Here is a 26,540-nt window from a genome sequence, read left to right on the forward strand (position 1 = left end):
GACTGCTATCAGGTCACTAACGGGGGTTAGGTTTGTATGTTTGTTGTTTGGTTTTTAGGAGCATTAGCAACTAAGGCAATATTGCTCCGGGGATATGCGGTGGTCATTCCCTGACCTTCCCGCATCCTCCGTATTTGGTGGTCACGGGCTTGAACCCCGGTCTAATCAAGAAGCATGTGCTACGCACTGCTGCTCCTGCCTACCTGGCTACGGAGGTGCCGGGGAGTTAGGCAAGCTAAGGTAGATTATGAGAAGTCTTTGGCTATGAAAGCAAGGAAAAGCAGCAAAGAATCCTTTGCTTATGTTAACACTAAAATGAAAGGGATTAACAATATCGGCCAACGAGATATGAATGGCATAACTAACTAGACTGCTATGCTGCAGTTTGAAACCTCATCAGGTTTCTGACATGCTAAATAAATATCTAAGTGCCTATATACACACACATAAGAAAGTTTTAAAGGATGGAAACACCAGAAACACACTAATTTATAATTGGGAACAAAGTGATTTTGTTATAACTGATAAATGAAGAGAAATTGCTGAAGCTAAAAGTAAGTAAATAAGACAGCTAGAGCTAATGGAATCTATCCAGTTATAAAAGAAGTGGAAAAAGAGGTGAACACACCTTTGGCCATAATTATAGGGGCATCTGTGGACTCAGGGAAGGTTCCTATACAATGGAGTTGTGCAAATGTGTCTCCTATTCACAAAGGTAGAAGAGGAAATCAAAGGGAAATGTGAGAAATTATAGATCAGTAAGCCTGACTTCTGTTCCAGGTAAAACAATGGAATCAGTGGTTAAAGAAGTACTGCAAGATCATGTTAACAGGAATGGAATAATACAGAAATCACAGCATGGGCCTGTTAAGGGAGATCTTGTCCGACCAATCTAATTGGCTACTATGATGCAGTAACAAAGGAACTAGATGCAAATAATACTTTTGGCATCATATATTTAGATTTCAGAAAAGATTTTGACACTCTTCTGAATAAAAGACCGCTACACAAATTGGAGCAGTGTGGAATTAGGAGCACGTAGCTGCTATGGATAAAAGGATAGTTGAGTGACAGAAGACGGGGGGGGGGGGTTATAAATTGGTACTGCTTCCTTGAACTAATGTTATTAGTGGAGTTCCTCTGGGTTCAGTGTCAGGCCTCTTATTGATTACATTATTTATTAATGATACTGATGAAGACATATCAAGCTTATAGTCTAAATTTATAGGTTGTCAGGATGGTTAATGACAGGAATCAAGGCATACTACTGCAGCAAGACCTAGAAAAATTAGGCAGGTAGGCTGAGAAATGGCAATTTAGATTTAGGATTGGTAAATGCAAAGTAATGCATATGCCAACAGTAATCCCATAATAACATATCAATTAGGTGGTACTACACTCATTGTGGTGGAGAATAAAAGATATTTGGGGATAATTGTACAATCCAACATGAAGTTTTCTGAGTGGTGCAAACAGGCTGCGAGGCCAACTCATGGGGATTTTGTCAATGATATACAGGACCTTTGCCCAGAGAGACAAGGAGTTGATAAGCAGGCCAAGATGTGGCCTGCCATTGTATAAGGCATCGGTAGGCCATATCTTGAGTACTGCATACAGGTCTCGAAGCCCCATTTTAGGGAAGATGTCAATCTCTTGGAGGTGCAGAGAAGAGTAACCAGATTAGTCAAGAACACAAAAAAAGAGTACGCTTACCACAAAATGCATTTGGTTCTGCAAATTTCAGTGCTTGTAAACTAGGCACTTGTGAGCTGACTTAAAACACTTCTGATTGAAGCATTTGAAGCCTTAAATGGATTTAATAAACTAAATGATAATGGTATTGTAGGCTCTTTCTTGGATAGCACACATAAGAGGACAAATTTAAATTGAAAATGGATGGCTGCAGAACACACTTGCAAAAATTTGCTTTCAACCAGAAAGTAACTGATTGTTGTTGGAACAAAATAACATCTGTGTTATGTAGGTGGGAAGTTTGAATAAATTTAAGGAACAACTAGACATATTATTAAAGTGGAATTACAAATAGGGTGGGTAGTGTGGTTTTATTTATTTATTTATTTTTGGCTGATGCTGTATAAGCTTGGTTCCTTGCACCATTTGTCAATACTACTCTACTAATAACAATAAATATTTGTGGCTTCCTTGCATTATATGGCTAATACTGATACTAATATATTAAAAAATATATGAAGTGCACATATAATAAATGTGCATTGTTATATAATTAAATAAAGAGATAAATTTTATCTTTTTTTATAATTTTTTTCATTGTTTTCATAAGCTTTTTATATTTTTGGGTTTAAAAAAAAAAAAAAAAACCAGTCCCCAGCTGCATAAAGTTTGGGAAACTCAGCTACAGAGATTTTTATGAAAAAATCATTTAATATACTAGTACTGACCTGCTTCTACTGGATATTCTTCTCTACCCTCCCAAGTTACTAACAACTCATCTCCATCCAAAAGCTTATAGTACCTTTCAAGTAAAACAGCAAACTCTTCAGCTTCTCTGTCCTCCATACTGAAAACAAGACTCTGAAAATTGTCCAAAATAATTTATACAGTAATGTGAGTTCGGATAAAAAGTTGTCTCTACTCTCATTCTATTTATATATGCAAGTCATATAATAATAACATATTAGGAATTCCTTAAAATAAATGAAAACAGGATATTCAACAAATAAACAAATAATCACTTATCTGGATATAATGCTTTATATTTAAGTGATAAAAAAATCACCTTAATATGAAGTATTATATTCAATAAAGCAACCTTGTGTGTGAACCAGATATATACACAATCATTTAGAGCTACAGTGAGCAAGTTTTTTTTTTTTTTTAATTAATATTATTATTATTATTTTGATTTTTTATCTAGAACCTACAGTAATCTAATACCATATAAGTTAAGAAGACAAAAGGAACTTATTGGCACTTAATTTCTGTAAACAAAATTTTTAACCCTCCTTCTTATGTAGTTCAGGAAATACATAAGGAGAGTTGTTCCCAAAAAAAAAAAAAAAATTGACAAATAAGGAAGAGAAAAATTGGTTAGGTGGGTGTGAAGTTTAACTGTGAATAGATTTTAACCAGTTGAGGCACATATTTAGATTGTTTTGGAAGAAAGAGGCAGCATTATAGATGCAAATTCAGAACAACAGTATCCATGAAAATATCTTTAGAAAATCATATTAAAGCTCTACCCTCAAAACATAAAGGAACATTAGAACCTACTATGATGTTTATCACCACATTATAGTAAGTTCTAACGTTCGAAGTGGGATTTACTCAAAGAGGTAACTACCATCAGGGATAAAGGGAAGGGTTATTGCTTTCGTAAAGGCAACTACGATGGTCTGAGACAGTATTTAAATTCTATACAGTGGGACCAACTGATGATGTTACCTACAGCAAATTCAAAATGGGAAGCATTCAAAGAACTTATCTTGGAAGCTACTAGGCTTTACATACCAACTAAGAAATATTGTTCAAGGTTTAGGCCTAAATGGATGTCAGATGAACTAATGAGACATATGACAGAGAAGAAAAATGCATGGGATACATATAAATTAACACGTGACACAGAAGCCTACGATAGATATAAGTTGATCTGTAACCAAGTTACAAAGGAGGTTAGGCAGGCAAAGGCAGATTATGAGAAATCTTTGGCAAGGGATGCAAAGAAAAACAGCAAAGAGTTCTATACTTATGTAAACTCTAGAAGGAAGGGAATGAATCAGATTGGTCCACTTGATATTGATGGTTCTACTGTTGATGATCCTGATCAGGTAGCTAACAAACTAAATAAATATTTTGCATCGACATTCGCACGAGGAGTTATTCAGCGAGGGGAATGCCAGAGGTGTATTCAACTCTGGCAGTAAACTAGATAATCTTGTAATAACTGAGAGTAAACTGGAGAAGAAATTGTTGAAGATAAACACAAGAAAGGCACCTGGGGTGGATGGCATCTATCCAGTTATATTAAAGGAGGCAGCAAAGGAAGTAAGCAAACCTTTAGCCATAATTATGAGAGCTTCCCTCGACTCAGGGGACGTACCCGTAGACTGGAAATGTGCAAATGTGACCCCAATTCACAAAGGAGGATCAAAGGCTGACACAAGTAATTATAGACCTGTGGGTTTAACTTCTGTTCCAGGAAAATTAATGGACGCACTGGTTAAAGAAGCACTGCAGGATCATCTAGACAAGACTTCAGTTATAGCTCGGACACAGCATGGTTTTGTTAAGGGGAAGTCTTGCCTGACCAATTTGATTGGATACTGTGATGCAGTCACAAAAGAACTGGATGCAGGGAATAACTTTGATATTATATACTTCGATCTTAGAAAGGCTTTTGATACTGTTGCACATGGAAGACTGCTGCACAAATTGGAGCAGTGTGGCATTGAAGGCAAATTGCTGCTATGGATAAAGGGGTGGTTGAGGGGGAGAAGACAGAGAGTGGTAATCAATGGACACTGCTTATCATGGACTAATGTTATTAGTGGAGTCCCACAGGATTCAGTGTTGGGTCCATTATTGTTTTCTGTATTTATAAACAAAATATTGATGATGGTATATCAAGCTTAATGTCCAAGTTTGCAGACGATACAAAGGTTGGCAGGGTTGTTAAGGACACTTCTGACACTATGCTGCTGCAACAGGATCTGGAAAGGTTGAGCAGATGGGCTGAGAGGTGGCAAATGAAGTTTAACAATTGACAAATGTAAAGTACTACATATGGGAAACAGCAACTCCCGAGCAACGTATCAACTCCGTGGTACTACACTGACAGTGGTAGAGAATGAAAAGGATTTGGGGTTTGGTGTTGTTTTTTTTTTTTTTTTTAGGAGCATTAGAAACTAAGGCCATATTGCTCCGCGATATGCAGTGATCATTTCCTGACCTTTCCGCATCCTCCGTATTTGGTGGGCATGGGCTCAAACCCCAGTCTAATCAAGAGGCGTGTGCTACGCACTGCTGCTCCTGCCCACCTGGCTACGGAGGAATGAAAAGGACCTGGGGGTAATTGTGCACGCATATATGAAGTTCTCTGAGCAGTGCAGACGGGCTGCAAGAGTAACTCATGGTGTCTTGTCAATGATATACAGGAATTTTTCTAGCAGGGATAAGGAGGTGATTATTCTCTTGTATAAGGCAATGGTCAGGCCACACCCTGAGTACTGTATACAGGTCTGGAGGCCTCATTTCAAGAAGGATGTAGAGCTGCTGGAACGAGTACAGAGAAGGGCAACAAGATTAGTGAATGGAACAAAGGGCTGCTCTTACAAAGAAAGGCTTAAGTTTTGCAAATTACAGTGTCCGGAGACTAGGCACCGCCATGGTGATCTGATAGAGGTGTATAAATCCTTGAATGGTTTGAGCATGCTCAATGCTGATGGGATTCTTCCTCTTGCTCAGAATAATCACCTGAGAGAGCATAAATTCAAATTGAGGAAAGACAGATGTAGGATAGATGTGCGGAAATTTGCCTTTAGCCAGCGGGTAGTTGGTTGGTGGAACAAACTTCCATCTCTTGTTGTGGAAGTTGATAGCCTAAATAAATTTAAGGCTCAGCTGGACAGGTATTTCGAATGAACGGAGGGATGAAGTGGGAGTTTTTTTTTGTTTTTTTTTGGCTGATGCTGCATAAGCTTGCTTTCTTGCATCATACGCCTCTACTAATGCTAATACCACTTCAAAAAAAATAAGTCATATTGTTCAAGGTTCAGGAGTTTTGCTCTGGAGATTAAACATGGTTTATTGCTACTTCAAGCTCCCATTAAGGAAATCAATGGTACTCTTTCAAATGACAAGAATTAACATTAGCATTAGAAGAGGCATATGATGCAAGAAAGCAAGCTTATAAAATTGGCAAAAAAAAAAAAAAAAACCCTTCCCATTTCACCCATCCATACACTCCAAATGTTTGTCTAGTTCTGCCCTGAACTTATTTAAGTTGCTGACCTCCACTACAACAGATGGAAGTTTGTTCCTACTATCAACTACCTGCTGGCTGAAGGCGAATTTCCACACATCTATTCTACAATTGTCTTTCCTCAATTTGAATTTATGCTCCTCAAGTGAGCAATCTGAGCAAGAGGAAGAATTCCATTAGCACTGATCTTGCTCAATCCATTCAACGCCTTATGCACCTCAATTAGATCACCTCGCAGGTGCATAGTCTCCAGAAGCTGCAATTTGCAGAACTTTAGCCTTTTTTAGGAATACCACCTCTGTTCCACTCACCAATATTGTTGCCCTTCTGTACTAGTTCAAGCAGCTCTACATCTTTCCTAAAGTGAAGCATCCAGACCTGTATACAGCGGCGCCTCCGAAGCCAGGTGGGCAGGAGCAGCAGTGCTTAGCACACCCTTCTTGATTAGACTGGGGTTTGAGCCCGTGACCACCTAATACAGAGGATGCAGAAAGGTCAGGGAATGACCACCGCAAATCGCCAGAGCAATATGGCCTTAGTTGTTAATGCTCCTAAAAATCAAATAACCTGTATACAGTACTCAAGGTGTGGCCTGACCATTGCCTTATACAAGGTGACAATCACTCCCTTATCCCTGCTAGCAAAATTCCTGTATATCACTGACAAGACACCATGAGCTGCTCTTGCAGACTTTTTGCACTGCTCAGAAATCTTCATATCTGACTGCAGAATTACTCCCAGGTCCTTTTCATTCTCCACTACCCTGAGTGTAGTACCGCCAGTTAATATGTTACTCTGGGGTTACTGCTACCCATATGCAGTACTTTACATTTGTCAATGTTAAACTTCAGTTGCCACCTCTCAGCCCATCTGCTCAACTTTTCCAGATCATGTTGCAGTAGCATACTATCATTACTGTCATTAACAATCCTGCCAACCTTCGTATCATCTGCAAACTTAGACATCAACCCTGATTACCTTCATCAATATCATTGATAAATAATGAAAACAACAATGGGCCTAAAATCGAACCATGGGGTACTCCACTAATAGCATTAGTCCATGAAGAGCAGTATCCATTGATAACTACTCTCTGTCTTCTCTCACTCAACCGTCCTTTTATTCATTGCAGCAACTTTCCCTTAATGCCATATGGCTCCAATTTGTACAATAGTCTTCCATGTGCCACAGTATCAAAAGCTTTCATAAAATCCAAGTATATGATATCAAAATTATTCTTTGCATCCAGTTTCTTTGTGACCACATCATAGTATCTAATCAAATTTTTCAGATAAGACTTCCCCTTAACGAGCTCATGCTGTGTCTGAAACAATAACTGCAGTCTTGTCTAGATGATCCTGTATCGCTTCCTTAAGCAGATTCCATTATTTTCTCTCGAACAGAAGTTAGACTAATTAGCATTAGTTTGGGCATATGATGCAAGAACGCATGCTTATACAGCATCAGCCAAAAAACCAAACACCTAATATTTTCTTAGCAATGCAAGAACTCAGCCATTTCTCATTGTGGTATCCAAACCACACTGATTGTATTTAATTTTATATTAGTTCAAATCTAGGTGGTCTTCTTCAGTATGCTACAAAGTGATTCCCCCCCCTCTGCTCCCCTACCCCAACCACAGTATTCTACGTATTCATTATAGTTTTCCAAAGTTATTAACCATTCCAACAGTATAAAAGTGCAACTAGAGCATTTGGTAATCACAAAATACCAAACTCTGCCAAAATTTTGATGCAACTTACTAACAAGGGGACCATGGGACCCGAATATCAGTTCCGTCAGCATTTCAGACCTCTGGTAGAATGTTCAAATTAACTCTCGGACCAAGATAATCTAAACAGATTTGTCTGATATATGAACAACAGACACTGTCACCCCAAGATAAATATAAAAATCAAATCAGACGAGAAAAAACCCATCCCCTTTCTAACTACAGTAGAGCATTCATAATCTGAACTAATTAGGACCAGGGGTAGTTTGGACTTCCAATTTGTTCAGATTTTCGAACTTATCAAAAATACTGTTCTGGAGACTAAAAAAAATGTGTAGTAAGTTTAGAAATAAAAACACCAAATTGTACTTACATATTTTTATTCATAGATAACAAAACAAATGGAACTTTCAGCCACAATAACATATCTATAGGCCTTTAATGAAAATAATTACTTATTTTTTGCTGCACTATTTTTGAACTTCATTTATTTGCGGCCAGATCTCTCTCTCTTTTCAGCAAGAGTAGTTGAGATAGCATTCGTTTTGTTGATCATTTGTCGATTTAGCATTCAGTTTGTTGATCATTTGTCAATTCAGCATACAGTTTGTTTTTCGATTTTCACGTATCATTAAATTTTGTTAATTGGTAAGGAAATAAAAGTGTAAATTTGTGCTTTAGATCTTCATTTTTATAGCCTGTGGATAATATTCCTCCAATTTTCGCTCATTAGAATTTCCGTTTAATAGAATCAAAATTCAATTCGCAAACATGATCACAATAACTGGTGCTTAATGCAATTATTTTATGGCACCAGCATAAAAAAAATAAATAAATGCTGGCTCATTTGGATTATTGGCATTTCGAATTATTGACATTTGGATTTTTGATGCTCTGCTTTATTCAGAAATCCAAAAACAACATCATCACAAAGAGGCAATACACTATAAACCCATGAACAGAGATTGCCTTCTAGAGTTTATTTTAAGCCACTGGTGTCCAATCTATGGCCAGCAGGCCGGATAAGGCCCACGCGGAAAGTGAACTAAAACAGCATTTCAGAGAGTCACACCACTATATGTAAGTTGAGCTAAACTGTATCAAATGTGTATGTGTAGTCTGGTGCAGTCATATGTACACTAAATACAGTTATGTACATATCAATCTTTTCATATTGTTAAATTCTACTATTTTGATATAACTTGTTCATTGTATTGAATTATTATTAAATTGTATTGAATTAAAAAATTATCCTTAAAAATGTTCCGAAAGAGGAAAGTCAAGTTGGAGTGTTGTGTTTTTAATCAAAAGTGGACTGAGGATTACTTCGTGATTGAGCACAACGAAAAAGCAGCGTATTTGGTGTGTAAGGAGACTATGTCAGTTTTTACAGAATGTAATTTAAAACGACACTATGATTCCAAGCATAAATCTTATGATGAATATTAAGGATGTTCAAACAACTTTTGGAAGGGGTGTTGCGAAAAAAAAAATTGTTCCAAGTTACAAAAAAAAGTTACAAAAACAACAAAACACATTGAAAATGTATTAGTCAAGAAATTTATATGCTGTAAGTGCCAGTTATCAAGTGCCCCATTTGATCGTGTTTGAAAGTAAACCATTCTGTGATGGTAAATTTGTTAAACATTGTTTGTTTTGTGGAAAAAATTTGTCCAGAGAAACGAACGATACAGGACATTAGTTTGTCTCAACAAACAATTATGAGATATTGGAGAGTAGAAGATATTGGAAAGAATTTGTTCAAACAACTTTTGGAAAACAAAACAAATGAAATATTTTAGTGTGGATAACAATACTGATGTAAATGACACAGCCTAATTCCTTATCTTCATGTGGGAAATTAATGATAATTTTGTAACAGTTGAAAATTTAGCTGCACGGACCAACTGCAACAAATATTTTTTAAAATCTGTTTGAAAATTTTTGCCAATCTATTGAAAAGTTAGGAGTAAATATTAAAAATAGATATTGGAGCTGAACCAAAAGAAATTTGCTGCATTGTACATCAAGAGGCTCTCTGTGGGGAAGTATTGGATCTCCAACATGTTAATGAATGTGGTTATTTCAACTGTAAATTTTATAAGATCACATGGCCTTAATCACTGTATGTTTCAACAGTTTCATTCAGATTTTTGAAGCTGAATACAAAGAAGTAATTTTACATAGTGCAGTCAGATGGCTTAGTTGTGGCAAAATGCTGTATTGTTTCTTTAAACTACGTCTGTGAAATGATATTTTTATGACAGAAAAAGGGAAACCAATAAAACAACTATCAAATATGGAGTGGCTGTTTGATCTTGAAATTCTTACAGACATTTCTATTCATTTTAATACTCTTAAATTAAAATTATAAGGGAAAGGAAAATTGGTCTCTGATTTGTATGGTGACATCAAATCATTTCAGAATAAGTTATTATTCTTAAATGATTTGAGCAAGACAGTTTAGTTCACTTTGAATGTTGTACTGAGCTAAAAGAGAAACATATTTCCAAAGAATCATTGCCTTTCATTATTACAATTAACTTTTGACGAGTTTTAAAGTAAATTTGCTGATATAAGATCCCATGAAAAAGACATCAGCTTGTTTGAGAAGACATTTACTACTTCTGTGGCTGAAAACTACAATCCCAGATTGCAACTTGAAATTATTGATCTTCGAGCCAAAACACGGTTCAAAAATAAGTACATGGTCTTCGAAAAAAAAACTACTTTAACTCCAGTTGCCCTCCCAAAGGGTCTCCCAACTGAAGATTTTCAGCCAATAAAAGAAAATGCCATGAAAATGGCTACTTTGATTGTATCAAGATAAATTTGTGAACAAATTTTTTCATACATGAAGTCAAATGAATATTTAAAATGAAACAGAATAATAGATGAGCAACTTCATTCCATATTGAGAATTGGCATCACAAATTTTCAACTAAATTTTAAACAATTATCTAAAAATATCATTAGCATTGGTAGAGGAATATGATGCAAGAAAGCAAGCTTACACCGATGAGCCAAAACATTATGACCAGTGAGTTGTTATGCAAATTGAAGCAACTGCAGGTGAACTATGGTGCGTGCATGGGTCGGGACATAGTATAAAAAACACCTGATACTGAACACTGTTAATCAGTGTTACTCTTGTTCTTCAGATGGGAAAGGCAGCAGACTTAAGTGAGTTTGACAAAGGCTAAATTATAATGGCCAGAAAACTGGGTCAGAGCATATCCGAAACAGCACGGCTGGTGGGATGTTCACGGTCAGTCATGGTTAGTACCTACCGAAAGTGGTGCGAGGAGAGTAAACTCACAAACCGCCGGCAAGGTGTTGGACGACCGTGACTCATCGATGCTCAAAGGCTCTCCAGGATGGTACATGGCAACAGAAGGGCAACTGTAGTGTAACTCAGCAGTAATTGGAATGATGGTGATGAGAGTAATGTGTCACAACTCACAGTACATCGAACCCTGCTGAAAATGGGGCTGTGTAGCCGCAGGCCGCTCAGAGTGCCCATGCTAACCACGGTTCACCGGCGACAGCACGTTCCCCTCTGGCAGTGCCATCTTTCAGCAGGATAATGTGCCATGCCACACCGCCCGGATTGATCGAGACTTTCGCGGAACATGAAGAAGACTTCCAGGCATTGTCCTGGCCTCCAAATTGCCAACACATCAATCCCATCGAGCATCTATGGTTTGTGTTGGATCAGTAACTCCGATCTGCAGTGTCTCAACCATGGACCTTACAAGAGTTAAAGGATCTGCTGGTTATGTGTTGGTACCAGATATCACAAGACACAATTAGAAATCTTGTAGCATCCATGCCTCACCGGCTAAGGGCTGGTTTGGCTGCACGTAGAGAACCAACATCATATTAGGTAGGTGGTCATAATGTTTTGGCTCATTGGTGTATATAGCATCAGCCAAAAAAAAAAAAAACCTTCCCATTTAAACTCTTCCCATTTCACCCATCCATTCATTCCAAATGTTTGTTTAGTTCTGCTTGAACTTATTAAAGTTGTTAACCTGCAACTACAACAGATGGAAGTTTGTTCCAACTATCAACCACCCGCTGGCTAAAGTCAAATTTCCACACATTTATTCTACAATTGTCATTCCTCAATTTGAATTTATGTTGCCTCAGGTGAGTAATATGAGCAAAAGGAGGAATCCCATCAGCATTGAACTTGCTCATACCATTTAAGACCATATGCACCTTAATCAGATCACCTTGCAGGTGCTTAGTCTCCAGACCCTGCAATTTGCAGAACTTAAGCCTTTCTTGGTAACACCAACCCTTTGCTCCACTCACCAATCTCGTTGCCCTTCTCTGTACTCGCTCGAGCAGCTCCACATCCTTCCTAAAATGAGACCTCCAGACTTGTATGCAGTACTCAAGGTGTGGCCTGACCATTGCCTTACACAAGGGGACAATCATATCCTTGTCCCTGCTAGAAAAAATTCTGTATATACTCTTGCAGCCTTTTTGAACTGCTCAGAAAACATCATATCTAACCGCACAATTACCCCAAGTCCTTTTCATTTTCCACTACTTTGAGCATAGTACCACCCAGTTGGTACGTTACTCAGGGTTTACTGGTACCATATGCAATACTTTACATTTGTCAATATTAAACTTCAGCTGCCACCTCCCAGCCCATCTGCTCGAATTTTCCAGATCCTATTGTAGTAGTGTACTATCATTACTGTTATTAACAACCCTGCCAACCTTTGCATCATCTGCAAACTGGTTGATCTTCATCAACTATTCTTTCTACTCTGTTAGTAATGACCTTTGTGAACAACTTGTAGATGTGGGACAACAAGCTAATTGGTCTATAATTTCCAATTTCTGATTTATCTTTCTTATGCAGCAAAATTATGATTGCATTATTCCACTCCTTAGGCAACATGCATTTCCTAATGTATTTTTGAAGAGTCTTGCCAGTTTCTGTGTCGTGTCTCTTCCTCCCAATTTTAGCAGCTCTACAGTAATTTCATCTTCCCCTGGGGCTTTCTGATAATTCATTTTCTTCAATGCATGTTCTACCTCATCAGAAAGCATATGGCGTACGCCGTATTGTGTTGCTAATTTGTGATCCATCATCCCGACTGCTGGCATCATTCCCTCGCTCTTTATTTAATTTTTTATAATAGTCTTCTGCTATTTGAATTATGCCTTCTCTGCTGTTTATAAGTACACTATCGCTATTCTTCAGTTTCAGTATCATTTGTCTTTATGTATTACTGCTCTTGACTGATGATTTAAGACCTTTGTTTTCCCTTAATTTTCTTGTTCTATTTTTCTTGTATTACACCTTCTTATGTCCTCTCCCAGTCTCTTTCTAATGGCTTTGCATTACTCAATTTTGTCCTTGTTATTTTATTATATTTTTATATATTTTATATATATATAAATAAATAAATATAAATAATATATAAATATTTTATATATTTATATTTTTGCCGTTTTATTGACTAAACTGGCATATTAATTTATTTTCTAGAAGTAGCTTTTTATATTCCTAGTTACAATACTTAGATTATTTTGAACTTAGATAGAGATTTTGTGGGTTATTACTTAGTATCGGTAAAACTTGTACCGTTTGAAACCTGCCGCCATTGTGTACTATCGATATGGAAAAGCATTTTTAAGCATCTGTTAGCTTAGTATAGTATTGGAAATTAATCAATTAAATTTATAAATCCTTTTAATTTTTATTGGTAACTAAATTGTATTTAAATGGAAATCGTGCCCCAGACCAGAGCAGCAAAGCAACTTGCTGTTGTTGTTGTTGTTATTTGGATTTTAGGAGCATTAGCAACTAAGGCCATATTGCTCCGGAGATATGCGGTGGTCATTCCCTGACCTTTCTGCATCCTCTGTATTTGGTGGGCACGGGCTCGAACCCCGGTCTAATCAAGAAGCGTGTGCTACGCACTGCTACTCCTGCCCACCTGGCTATGGAGGCGCCCCAAAGCAACTTGCACAAAGTAGCAAAAGTGCTGTGGTTCATGGAAGGACTGCAGGGGATGATTCTCCAATGCATCACAGTCTAAAACAATGTACAAAATGCGACATATTTGCAGATCTCTCTCAAATAGGACATGGTCTAGCCATGGAGGATGTCTTTGTGTGTGCTAGGTGCAAAGAATGTGAACAAATTAGGCACCAGGCAACACAGTGGAAACCTTCAGGAGCTAGTTATTGTTGGTGACTCAACTGTTAGTGAAATGGGAAATATATTGTGCAAAAAGGATAGGTGGAATAGGACCAGGGTATGTCTGCCAGGGGCAAAAGTTGATGACGTTGTAGAGCAGCAGATATCATCTTTTAAGGGAACAAAACGTGATATCATTGTACACGTTGGCACTAATGGCATTAAGTGTAGGAGATCTGCAGATCTTGCAATCTTGCCCACACACAATAGAAGACAGTATATGATGAGAGCTTTGTCAATCAATTTGGCCCTGTAGAGATTGTGCAGGGCACATGGGGTAAATTGTTCTCAGCATGGTCTGTACTTGTTAACAGGAGAGACTGCTTCCACAGGGATGGGATACACTTAAATAGAAAGGGTGCAAGAATATTTGCTGATGCTATCGAGGCAATGTTAGGTGGGTCCGAAAACTGCTAGCTTGGGGGGATTCACAGACTAATAGGTTAACAGTAGACACAGGCAGAGGTGGAAATGATTCTTGCACTGCTTCTATTGGAATGAGCAGCAGCCCAGATGATGGGGAGTTCAGGAACAGCTGGGGGGTCATGAAACAAGTAAATACATGAGCTGTGTTGTAGTAACTAAGGTAACAACAGGTGCATGTATGCTTGCATGTACACCAAAGTTAGGAGTATGTTAAGACATCAAACGTGGATATTGTTGGGATATCGGAGACTTGGTGCCACTCAGATATAAGGGAAGCAGAATTGGAATTCAGGGAGTACAATAGTTACAGAGAGGATAGACAAGATAGTAAGAGAGGAAGGGTTATACTATTAGTTAAGAGAAACATAAAATTTAAGGCACTGCATCCAGTTGACATAGATTGACAGTGCAATGTTGAGTCAGTTTGGTGTGACATAAGCACTGGGAAAGCAAAAATAAGGGTAGGAGTTTTTTATAGGTCTAATGATGCTGATGAGTACAGTGAGCAATTATACAGAGAATGAGTGGGCCAGTAGATCAGAGTGTCTTATAATGGAGGAATTTAACTTCCCAGTTATACACTGGAACTTGTGGGTTGATCACTCACACACTAGCAAGGCTTTTGTGGATTTGTTGGATGATTGTTTTCTACAGCAGCATGTTAGAGAGAAACAAGAGGGAGTAACACTCTTTATCTGATTATAATCAGTGATTAGTCATGCATTAAGAATTTACAGATAAAGGAACTACTAGGTTGGTTCTTGGGTTTTATTGGCACATTAACAACTAAGGCTATAATGCGCCAAGAACTACTAGGTGGCAGTGATCACAGTGTACTGATGTGGGATATAATACTTAAAGATGTAACTACCATCAGGGGTAAAGGGAAAGGTTTTTGCTTTCATAAAGGCGACTACAGCGGTCTCAGAGATTTTTTAGGTTCTATACAGTGGGATCAACTGATGATGTTACCAACAGCAAATTCTAAATGGAAAGCATTCAACGAAGTAATCTTGGAAGCTACTAGGCTTTTTGTTCCAACTAAGAAATACTGCTCTAGGTTTAGGCCCACATGGATGTCAGATGAACTAATGAGACTTGTGGCAGAGAAAAAAAATGCATGGGATGCACATAAATTGTCAGGTGACACAGAAGCCTATGGCAGATACAAGCTAGTCTGTAATCAAGTCACAAAGGAGGTTAGGCAAGCAAAGGCAGATTATGAAAAATCTTTGGCAAAGGATGCAAAGAAAAACAGCAAAGATGTCTTTACTTATATAAACTCTAAAAGGAAGGGGACGAATCAGATTGGTCCACTTGATATCAATGGTGCCTCCGTAGCCAGGTGGGAAGGAGCAGCAGTGCGTAGCACACGCTTCTTGATTAGACCGGGGTTCGAGCCTGTCACCACCAAATATGGAGGATGTGGGAAGGTCAGGGAATGGCTACCGCATATTCCTGGAGCAATATGGCCTTAGTTGCTAATGCTCCTAAAAACCAAAAAAAAAACTTGATATGAATGGTTTGACTGTAGATGATCATTCTCAGATTTTTTTTTTTTTTTTTTTTGATTTGGTAGTTGTTGGCGCATCGGCTTCTGTGGCCATATTGCACCTCCCAAGGTTTTTGCAGTACTTTGATCCAGCCCGAGGCGGGAATCGAACCCGCGACCTTTGGGTTGCCAGGCAGGTATTTTACCCACTCGGCTAGCCCGGTCGGCCATTCTCAGATAGCTGCTGAACTAAATGAGTATTTTGCATCTACATTCATATATGAGGTTATTCAAGGAGTAGAGGACCAGATATTTATCAAATTCTAACAGGGAGTTAAATGATTTTGTAATAACTGAGACCAAATTGGAGGAGAAACTGTTGAAGTTAAACATAAGAAAGGCACCTGAGGTGGATGGGATCTATCTAGTTATATTAAAGGAGGCAGCAAAGGAAGTAAGCATACCCTCAGTCATAATTATGAGAGCATCCTTGGACTTGGTGGAAGTCCCTACAGACTGGAGATGTGCAAATGTATCTCCAATTAACAAAGGGGGGGATCAAAGGGTGACACAAGTAATTACAGACCTGTTAGACTTCTGTTCCAGGGAAAATAATGGAGTCACTGGTTAAAGAAGCAATGCAGGATCATTTAGACAAGACTGTAGCAATAATTCAGACACAGCATGAGTTTGTCAAGAGGAAGTCTTGTCTGACCAATTTAATTTGATACTAAGATATGTGACACGTCATCTGATTTGTGGGTGATGATCACGCCTAGATTAGTCATGCCCATAGCACCTTCCCTAACATGATTTAAAAATTTTGTCACCCATAATAATCTTTCTTCCCACTTGCTTCAACATATAAGAATAAAATTGAAATCACCCATAACAAGACACTCACTTGTCCATTCAATCCACATGTAGAGACTCTCATACTCTTCACAATCTTCTGGCTGACCCCAGGGGCTCATATCTGGTGAGTATGGGCTTGGCACACCCAGTTGAGCTGGATATCATCATTCTTCTCTTTCTTGGTGATTCCCTTATACTTTTGCCTTTGCTTCCAACTACCACACACCATATAGATTATATTGTTTAAGTTCTAAATCTGGGAAAGCTTTTTTAATGATCAGGCTACTTTTAATAACTCAACTTCCCCATCCCTTTTATCTTGCCTTCCTAAATATATTATGCATACCCTACTATAAGTCATCATTCCCTATTTCTGGGTGACACCACATTTCCATTAGCCTTCTTTTTTTTTTTTTTTTTTCTCTTTTTTTTTTTTTTTACTTCAACAGTTTTATTTGAAAACTGCAGTTTGTATTCAGCATACAGATTGAACTTTTATTTTTGAATTTAGTTCTTTTATGGATTGAATTTTTGGCATGTTTAGTGAAAATGTTTCATATGATGTAGTTGATAGAATGAGAACGAATAGCAAAACAGCATTTAAATGTTTCCTATGCCAACTTGAGAAATTTTCTCATGCTCAGTGAAATTCTCTCCCATGCTAATTTAATTGCAGTACAGTGACTTGTTACGTAGTTCCTAGATCAACATTTGAAAAAATTATCAAGTTAAGAAATATGCAGTTACATTTTTGAAGAGTTAATAATGGCAGATAAGAATGAAAAAGCAACGATGTCTGGACATACGAAAACTACAAAAGGTAAGAAAAAGACTTGAGTTTGAAAATTAAATTACATGTTTTGAAGGGAATTGATTCTGGTCAACAACAAGTGGATGTGTGCACAATAATTTAGGGCTGGCAGGTTCAACTGTAAAATCAATTATAAAAAATAAACAATTAACTTTAGCAGCAGGAAAGACAGCTGTTCCATTACTGATTAGGAAATATCCTATGGCACAGGCAGCAACTTACAAATACATATGTTACCTTATGGGAATATGTGCTTGCATAGTGTTGATGCACTTAGCGCTTTTTTTTTTTTTTTTTTTTATACTGGAACGAATTATCAGCGATAAGCGGGGTCACTTATATTCCCCTGATCCTCCTCACCCCAACTTTTAGGCTCCCTGAACCCTTAAAGGCCCCTTTGATGAAAATAGTAAGGATCCTTGCTTCACCTTTGTTCAAACATAGTCCATCTATAAAATACATTATTTCTACCTACTAGAGTTGGGCCATGCTAACAAAATTATCCCCCAAAAACCAGTCCCTGCTATCATGCTTGAGAAAAATTACAGACATATACATTCTAACCTAACTTGTGGCATTTTTCCAGTATGTTTCTATTATGTCAGCATTAGCTAACCAAATCTGCAGTTTCCATTTGCTCATTTTATTGACAATTCTCTTGATATTAGTGGGCACAGTTAATATTAGTGTGGTGATTACTGTGGACATAGTTAATATAATGTTCCTAAATGAATAATAACGATCTCTTATTCTCCCCCATCCATATAAACACTGACAACCTGTTGGTAATGTCATCAATTGCTGCACCAGCCCAATATCTGATTCATTATCCTTATTATAAAAAAATAAAAAAGTTATTCATTTCCTTGACAATGGAATTCCCAATAAAACAATGTGCTTTTGAACCGCAGCAGTTTGCACTTGGTCATTCTCCCCTGATGTCTGAAATAGAAGTGCATCACATGGCAGGTCACTAGATACTTGAATCTCTGATGAGCGTCCAGTTTTACTTAATTCTAAATCAGCCACTGCTCATTTCTTCAGTGATTTAATTTCATCTAGTAATGCACCAAATTTTAATTTAAGATCATTATACCTCTTACATCAGAAACCAAGAAAAGAATCATTGGTTAAGCTGGAATATCTATTAGAAATACATGCCTCAGGCTATACAGGCAATAAACTCACATGACTTACAAGTGAATCACCTAAAGCAACACATATGAGTCAATAATGTAATTTATCAGAATTAGCCTTACGAAAGACAAGAAATAAATTTACTAAAATTACAGAAAATAAGTTCACAAAATTGTTGAAATTAAATTTTGATAGGCATTAAAGAAATTAAGCAAAAAATTAATCTTCAAACTCTTAACCCAACTCACTTATAATCCCTAGAATACAGAGCACACATTTTAAATAGCTCTAGCACCATGATGCCAGACTATCTAAAATGTGTGCTCTTTGTGATTGTTAACTCATCCATAAAAAGTTCATATATAGTTTTATATTCCAGTGCAAGTGTACTTACATAGGGTAAACATGCCAACCTTCCTGCAGTTGAATAAAAGATATCCAAATATACATGGAAAAGTCCAAGTCAGAAGCACATGTATAAGAACTTGACTACAAACTTCCAACTAACAGATCCTAAAACTGAAATATACAACAGTTTAAGAGAATACAAATAAAGCTTTTAAACCTAAACTGACTGGCCTAAAACAATCAACAAGCACCAAGGAATGTTTCTAAACTCTTGTTGGCTCAACTTATTCAAACCAGAGTTTTAGACTAACACCCCTAACTCATCCAACTCAAAAGATGCCACCAATGCTGCCAAAAACCCAAAATCATCAAAAGATGTCATGGAAGAACAAGGATAACATAATGTAGATTAAAAACACAGCTCCAAACTTAATGTCCAATCAATAACAGTAAGAACCATTAGGGACCAGACAAATAACCCCAGGGGGGCTCACATCTGGTGAGTATGGGCTTGGCAAACCCAGGGTCCTGAGTTGGATATCATCATTCTTCTCTTTTTTAGTGATTCCTTTCTACTTCTCTCTCTCTCTCTCTCTCTCTCTCTCCCTCCCTCCCTCCCTCCCTCCCTCAGGGTAACTCTGGGTTTTTTTTTTTTTTTTTTTGTTTCTCTCTCTCTCCTGGTGCAGCATAAGCCTCAGGCTTCCTTGCACCATATGGCTAATAATAATAATAATAATAATAATAATAATAATAATAATAATAATAATAACAACAACAGTCTTAAATGATATCAAACCATAGAACCATTCATATATGAAACCAAAACTATGAGGACAACAAAATACAGACTGAATGGTGTCTTTTGCTGTTCTTATTTAATTACTGTAATGCTTTATTTATTCTTTTCTTGTTTCGAATGAATGAATAACTCTATATGCACTAAGGAAAGACAACTGAAATATGGTTTAAAGAAAAGTAACAACAGTCTTCTCCTTTGGGTGAAGCGTTACTTATTCGAAGTAGTGCAATGTCATGATAACTCGTCGTGAAGGTATTCACAATATGAGATATAACTTAAATGATGCTGTTTTTGCAAATAATTTGCTAATTCAGAATTGGCTGTGTACTAATATGATGCAGTTGCACTAACTTGTACATGGTCTAATTCTCTCACAGCCTGAGCAATCTCTCATATTGTGGAGTTATACTTCATAACTGTTTTGCCATCATTACATCACTAGGGTACCTACCCACCTACCAAAGAAGGGCCAAATAGCTGTGAAACCGCACCAGGGGGAGCCTGATGATGTCCGGAGTTTCCAAGAATAGGTAACAACAGTCTTCCCTACTGGGGAAGCGTTGCCTATTCGAGGAGTTTGAGTTTTTGAGTGGTGTGAGTTGAAGGAGTTACTGTCCCTTTCATTCTTCTACACCGTTTCTTTTCCTCTTCCACTCCTACTATTATTTTCCCTCTACCTTTTTTGCTTTTCTAAGTCTAATAGGGACAAGTGGATAGTCGAGTTATTATCCCACACATATACAAAATAGCCCTGAAATGGCACCAGGGAGAGCCTGATGATGATGTCCAGAGTTTCCAAGAATAGGTAACAACAGTCTTCCCTACTGGGGAAGTGTTGCCTATTCGAGGAGTTTGAGTTTTTGAGTGGTGTGAGTTGAAGGAGTTACTGTCCCTTTCATTCTTCTACACCGTTTCTTTTCCTCTTCCACTCTTACTATTACTTTCCCTCTACCTTTTTGTTTTTCTAAGTCTAATGGGGACAAGTGGATAGTAGAGTTATTATCCCACACATATACAAAATAGCCCTGAAATGGCACCAGGGAGAGCCTGATGATGATGTCCAGAGTTTCCAAGAATAGGTAACAACAGTCTTCCCTACTGGGGAAGTGTTGCCTATTCGAGGAGTTTGAGTTTTTGAGTGGTGTGAGTTGAAGGAGTTACTGTCCCTTTCATTCTTCTACACCGTTTCTTTTCCTCTTCCACTCTTACTATTACTTTCCCTCTACCTTTTTGTTTTTCTAAGTCTAATGGGGACAAGTGGATAGTAGAGTTATTATCCCACACATATACAAAATAGCCCTGAAACGGTGCCGTCTGGGTGGTGGTATCCGCTCAGAATAAGTAACAACAGTCTTCTCCTTTGGGTTAAGCGTTATTTATTTGAAGTAGTGCAATGTCATGGCAACTCATCATGAAGGTATTCACAATATGAGATATAACTTAATCGATGACATTTTTGTAAATAATTTGCCGATTCAGAATTGGCTGTGTACTAATATGATGCAGTTGCACTAACTTGTATGTGGTTTAAACATATGTAAGGATTAAATCACTGGATTTCAGTTCATATGTAGTGAACAATGTAATTTGTATTTCCAAATTTAAGATTATGTACATAACAACATGAGTGCTGAAAGCCAGGAGCTTCCCCTTTCCCAGATAAAAAAAAAAACCCTCATTGGGCTTGTATTTCCCCTTCAATTCCTCTTTTCTATATATATCAAGGGTCTGGGGCCCCTACATAATGTTCCAGCCTGCCTGGGGCAGCTGATCCCCTTCCCAATGCACCTGCATAGCAATGCCCATCTCTTTTGGAACATATACACAAAAAAAAAAAAAAAAAAAAAAATTGGATTAGTTATCAAACTAAAATTTAATTGTCTCATTATGACAGTCAGAATGATTAATAACCATCTTCTCCAACAAGATCAAGTTTCTTGTGGCTCTTAAAAATAACATAAGAGAAAACTTAAGTTGACAATAATGTATATAACCTATCCATGTAAATAAATGATAAAAAAAAAGAGCATTTTTTCATGTTCACAATGAAAGACAGTAAAAAAAAAATATATATATATATATATATATTTTTTTTTTTTTAATTTATTTATTTATTATTTATTTTTTTTTTTATTTATTTTTTTTTTCCAATATTTATGCACATCTTAAGTGGCTAAATAAAATAATAGATATACATACCTCTCTCTCTGGAATTTTTAGATGGATAGCAACTTTGAACGAGTAGTCATCTTCCCTTGCAATCTCCAAAGATGAAACATCTTCAATAGCTACCAACGACGTTGGCTGCAGAAAGATTTTCTAAAATATATACAAAGGTTTTTCACAGTGAACATCAGTACATGCATATACAGCAGTATGACACAAAGTGGAAGAATATGATATGAAACAGCTTATAAATATTTCACCATCATTATAATCAGAAATGAAACCATTATAATCCGAGAGATTAATCTGCTTAGTACTAGAATTATTTAGCTGAAAATAAGACTTCTAAAATTTATTTTTCTAACTTGACAATTTCACTTGATGAAAAAAGAAAGTAACAAACACTGATTTTTAAGCAGGTCCAGTAAACCTAAACCTTTAGAACAAATGAAGACCAAATCAATCAAATGATTACAAGTAATCAGCTATAGGTCACTGAAAAGATTAAAAAATTTCAAATAATCCAGTTCAATATAAACAGACTTAAATTGAAACTGTAATCCATGTCTGATATACTATCTGTCTATCTTCCTGGGACTAAAATTTAAGTTTTATTCTCCACTTTTATACCAACTGTTATTTATAACAAGTGAATGTGTCATAGGATGAACGAAGTGTGGGGAAGAACATATAGAGAATAAAGAGGCAGTAAAATAAAGGAAGATGAGAAGAGAAATGCAAATGAGACATACAGAAAAGGAAAGTAATCAATTTTAAATAAAGTTAATGTTAACTAGATTTAAATTATCTTTCAAGTGGTACAAATGCATAATTTTCTATGGTGCTATAATGGCAACCCTGGTTTTGCATATAAAAATGGTGTATCTCTCATAATAAGTTACCTCACTCTTAACCTTCAAATAAATAACACTTCCCCATAACAAGTGAACTTTTGATATCATTTACTTGGATTTCAGGAAAGCTTTTGATACTGTTGCACATAAAATACTGCAGTATAAATTAGAGCAGTGTGGCATTAAGGGCAAGTTACTGCTCTGAATAAAGGGATGTTTAAGTGAGAGAAGACAGAGTCGTTATTAATGGACTCTGCTCTTCATGGACTAATGTTATTAGTTGAGTCCCCCAGAATTCGCAGGCTTGATGTCTCAGTTTGCAGATGATACAAAGGATGGTAGGGTGGTTAATGACAATAACCAATGTAAGCTACTGCACAAGATCTAAAAAAAACTAGACGGATGGACTGAGAAATGGCAACTGAAGTTTAACATTGAAAAACGCAAGGTATGGCATATAGGCAGCAGTAACCCCAGATTAAAGTACAAACTGTGTGGTACTACACTCAGGGTAGTGGAAAATAAAAAAATTAAAAAGACCTGGGGGTAATTGTGCAAACAGATATGAATTTTTCTCAGTAATGTACACAGGCTGCCAGGACAGCTCATGGGTTTTTGTCTATGATATACAGGAATGTTGCTAGTAAGGATAAAGAGGTGATTATCCTATTGTATAAGGCAATGGTTAGGCCACATCTTAAATAATGAATACAGGTCTGGAGACCTCATTTTAGGAAGGATGCAGATCTGCTGGAACAGGTGCAGTGAATGGCAATAGACTGGTGAGGGGAATGAAAGGGGAATCTTTCAAGGATAGGCTTCATGACTAGGCACATGTGAGGTGATCTGATTGAGGTTTTTAAGGCTTTGAATGGATTGAGCATGCTCGATGATGATGGCATTCTTCCTTTTGCTCAGACTACATGCATGAAGGGCATAAATTCAAATTGAGGAAAGACAATTGCAGGACAGATGTGTGGAGGTTTACCTTCAACCAGCAGGTGGGTGATTGTTGGAACAAACTTCTATCTGTTGTTGTGGAAGTGGGCAGTTTGAATAAAATCAAGGAAGAACTAGACAAATTATTGGAGGAGATGGACAGTGATGTGGGTGGGCTTTTTTTTTTTTTTTTTTTTGGCTGATGTTTATCCCTGCCTTCTTGCATCATATGCACTATTATTAATAATATTAATAAAAAGAAATACACTCAATTTACTGATGACTACTAAGAACAATCTGGACACCTTTGAAGAAAATGCAGAATTAGTCATAACATACCTAAGAATTCAGGTTGACTTTGATGCAACTGATGCCATCACATTACTCGAACTCTGTGAAGGATATTTTACATCAGAGGAAGCTGTCTGTTTCTTAACTTTCTTCCCAACAGAAAGAACTCTGCTAATAATAAAGATGAATAATAAAATCCCCACCTGAAAGGGCAATGTTGAGGTCTCACAAGGAGGGGGTTCTCTCAGGGATCATCTTCATATCACTACTGCCACCATTTTCCCCTGACGAAAATGGTGTACTCTCCTACAGAGATGACAAACTGATGATCCACATTAAAAGGTCTGACAATGCCCAACATGTCACTTAAAGGAGATAAACCACAAACTCAACCTAATAGCAACTTATATCACCCAATTCAGACTACAAATCTAGGCGGCTAAATCAGTTCCAGTAATAAATTTTCTGAAGAATTATTATCAATTAAGGAGGAAAATAAAACACCTGTTGTACATTCAGGAACTACTTTCTGAAGTTTTTCTAACTGGCCATACTCTATTATCATAAAAATATAGGGATTGTCAGCACCTGCCACGAACCAGAGGCACGTATGCTGGAAAATACTACTGCAATATTCAAATATATGGAAGAGTTGTTGCACAGATTCTACCTCTCCCTTTCAGATCTGGTCCATCACTCTACAGTGAGAACCAAGCTGCATCAACAGATTTTTACAAAACCAACTACTTGAAAAATTCCAGGATTTTGATGCTGATTCTGTGAAGTTCACTACAGTTGAGCCTACGGGTGGCAACTTCTCAACTAGAAGTGGATCCTCTGTTCTCTATCCTAGAACAAGCTTTGAACATGAGCTGCTTAGCCTGTACTGGCTCTCCCACAGAAACAAAAAATAATTTTGATATCATATACTTGGATTTCAGGAAAGCTTTTGACATTGTTGTGCATGGAAGACGACGGTACATATTAGAGCAGGATGGTATTAAGGGCAAGTTGCTACAATGGATAAAAGGGTGGTTGAGTGAGAGAAGACAGAGAGTGGTAATCAATGGATGCTGCTCTTCATGGACTAATGTTATTAATGGAGTTCCATAGGGTTCGGTGTTGGGCTCAATGTTGTTTTGTATATTTATCAATGATATTGATGAAGGTATATCAGGCTTAGTGTCGAAGTCTGCAGATGATACAAAGGTTAGCAGGGTTGTTAATGACAGTATTGGCAGTGTGCTACTGCAACAGGATATAGAAAATTTGGGCAGATGGGCTGAGAAGTGGCAACTGAAGTTTAACATTGACAAATGCAAAGTACTGAATATGGGTAGAAGTAACCCCAGAGGAATGTACCAACTGTGTGGTACTACACTTAGGGTGGTAGAAAATGAAAAAGACCTGGGAGTAATTGTGCAGTCAGATATGAAGTTTTCTGAGAAATGCAGACAGGCTGCAAGAGCAGGTCATGGGGTTTTATTAATGATATACAGGAATTTTGCTAGTAGGAAAAAGGAGGTGATTATCCCTTTGTATAAGGCAATGGTCAGGCCACATCTTAAGTACTGTGTACAGGTCTGGAGGCCTCATTTTAGGAAGGATGTAGATTTGCTTGAGTGTATACAGAAACAAAATAAAAGAGAAGTTATCGACATTAAAATAAAATAAATAATTAAATGAACAATTAAATCTTAATCAAGATCCAATGGAGGATATGACCACTTAGCCCTGATATAAAAATATTCATCATTGAGATTATTTCTCCACTCATCCCAATGAATCGGATTTCTGTCCCTGGAAGGCGGAGCTCTATTATCTAGTTCTTAATAATATCCTCCACTTGAAAACATTATGAACAAAATTATTAATATATGTAAAACATCTTTTATCGACAAACATCAACTACAAAATTCCACGTCCAAACTTCCCAGTGATAATCTAACTGTAATCTTAAATCAGCATACTCAGGACAACCAAGCATCACATGTAATGATGTTTCTTCCTCTCCACAGGTACATTTAGTACTATCTTAATAGGAGTAATCTTAATGCCAGTCCATGTCCAGTTAATAGGAAAACTACACGCATACCAAACTGGAGCCATGGTCTTTTCTTTGCATCAATAACATTTACTCTAGGAAAAAAGATATAGATTTGCCTACCCTTAATACTTTTGTCACATCTCTGATGCCATAAAGCATATAATTCAGTTAATATAATTTTTTTCTCTATCTTTAAATCATTTCTTGTGTACAATCGACTTGTATCAAGACAAGATGTTATTCCTAATACAATGACAGTTATATTTTTCTTCATTAAGGCAAGTGCCTGTAGCACTTCTGTTGACACTGTCCTATAAGCTCAAATTGTACCTAGTAGTGCAAATCTCTGCACTTGATTTAGATGTATTTGAATAATACTCTTATCTATTTCTATGCAGCTAAGCTCCAGAAACATAAATGACTATGGGGATAAGTAAGCAATCATAGAGAAGATT

At 37.1% G+C, this 26,540-nt stretch overlaps 1 protein-coding gene across 6 annotated transcripts in view; it reads right to left on the reverse strand.

Moving 5' to 3' along the window:
• The window catches only part of LOC150080735 (uncharacterized), an 856,799-nt gene that overhangs the window by 86,261 nt on the left and 743,998 nt on the right, over positions 1-26,540 (reverse strand). For 5 of the 6 annotated variants that reach the window (XR_016547438.1, XR_016547439.1, XM_090382085.1 and 2 more), the window contains 2 exons: positions 21,988-22,107; positions 2,421-2,553 (listed from right to left, as the gene is read on the reverse strand). Coding sequence is in view for 4 of the 6 variants with exons in the window: in XM_090382085.1 (XP_090238211.1) it covers positions 2,421-2,553; positions 21,988-22,107 (253 nt within the window). In the remaining 2 variants the exon portion in view is untranslated. The remainder of the gene's footprint in view (positions 1-2,420; positions 2,554-21,987; positions 22,108-26,540) is intronic. The other variant, XM_090382087.1, reaches the window with a different exon arrangement.

Source organism: Mastigoproctus giganteus, chromosome 9 (assembly GCF_048544385.1).
Source record: "Mastigoproctus giganteus isolate SK-2022 chromosome 9, ASM4854438v1, whole genome shotgun sequence".
Classification (NCBI taxonomy): domain Eukaryota; kingdom Metazoa; phylum Arthropoda; class Arachnida; order Uropygi; family Thelyphonidae; genus Mastigoproctus; species Mastigoproctus giganteus.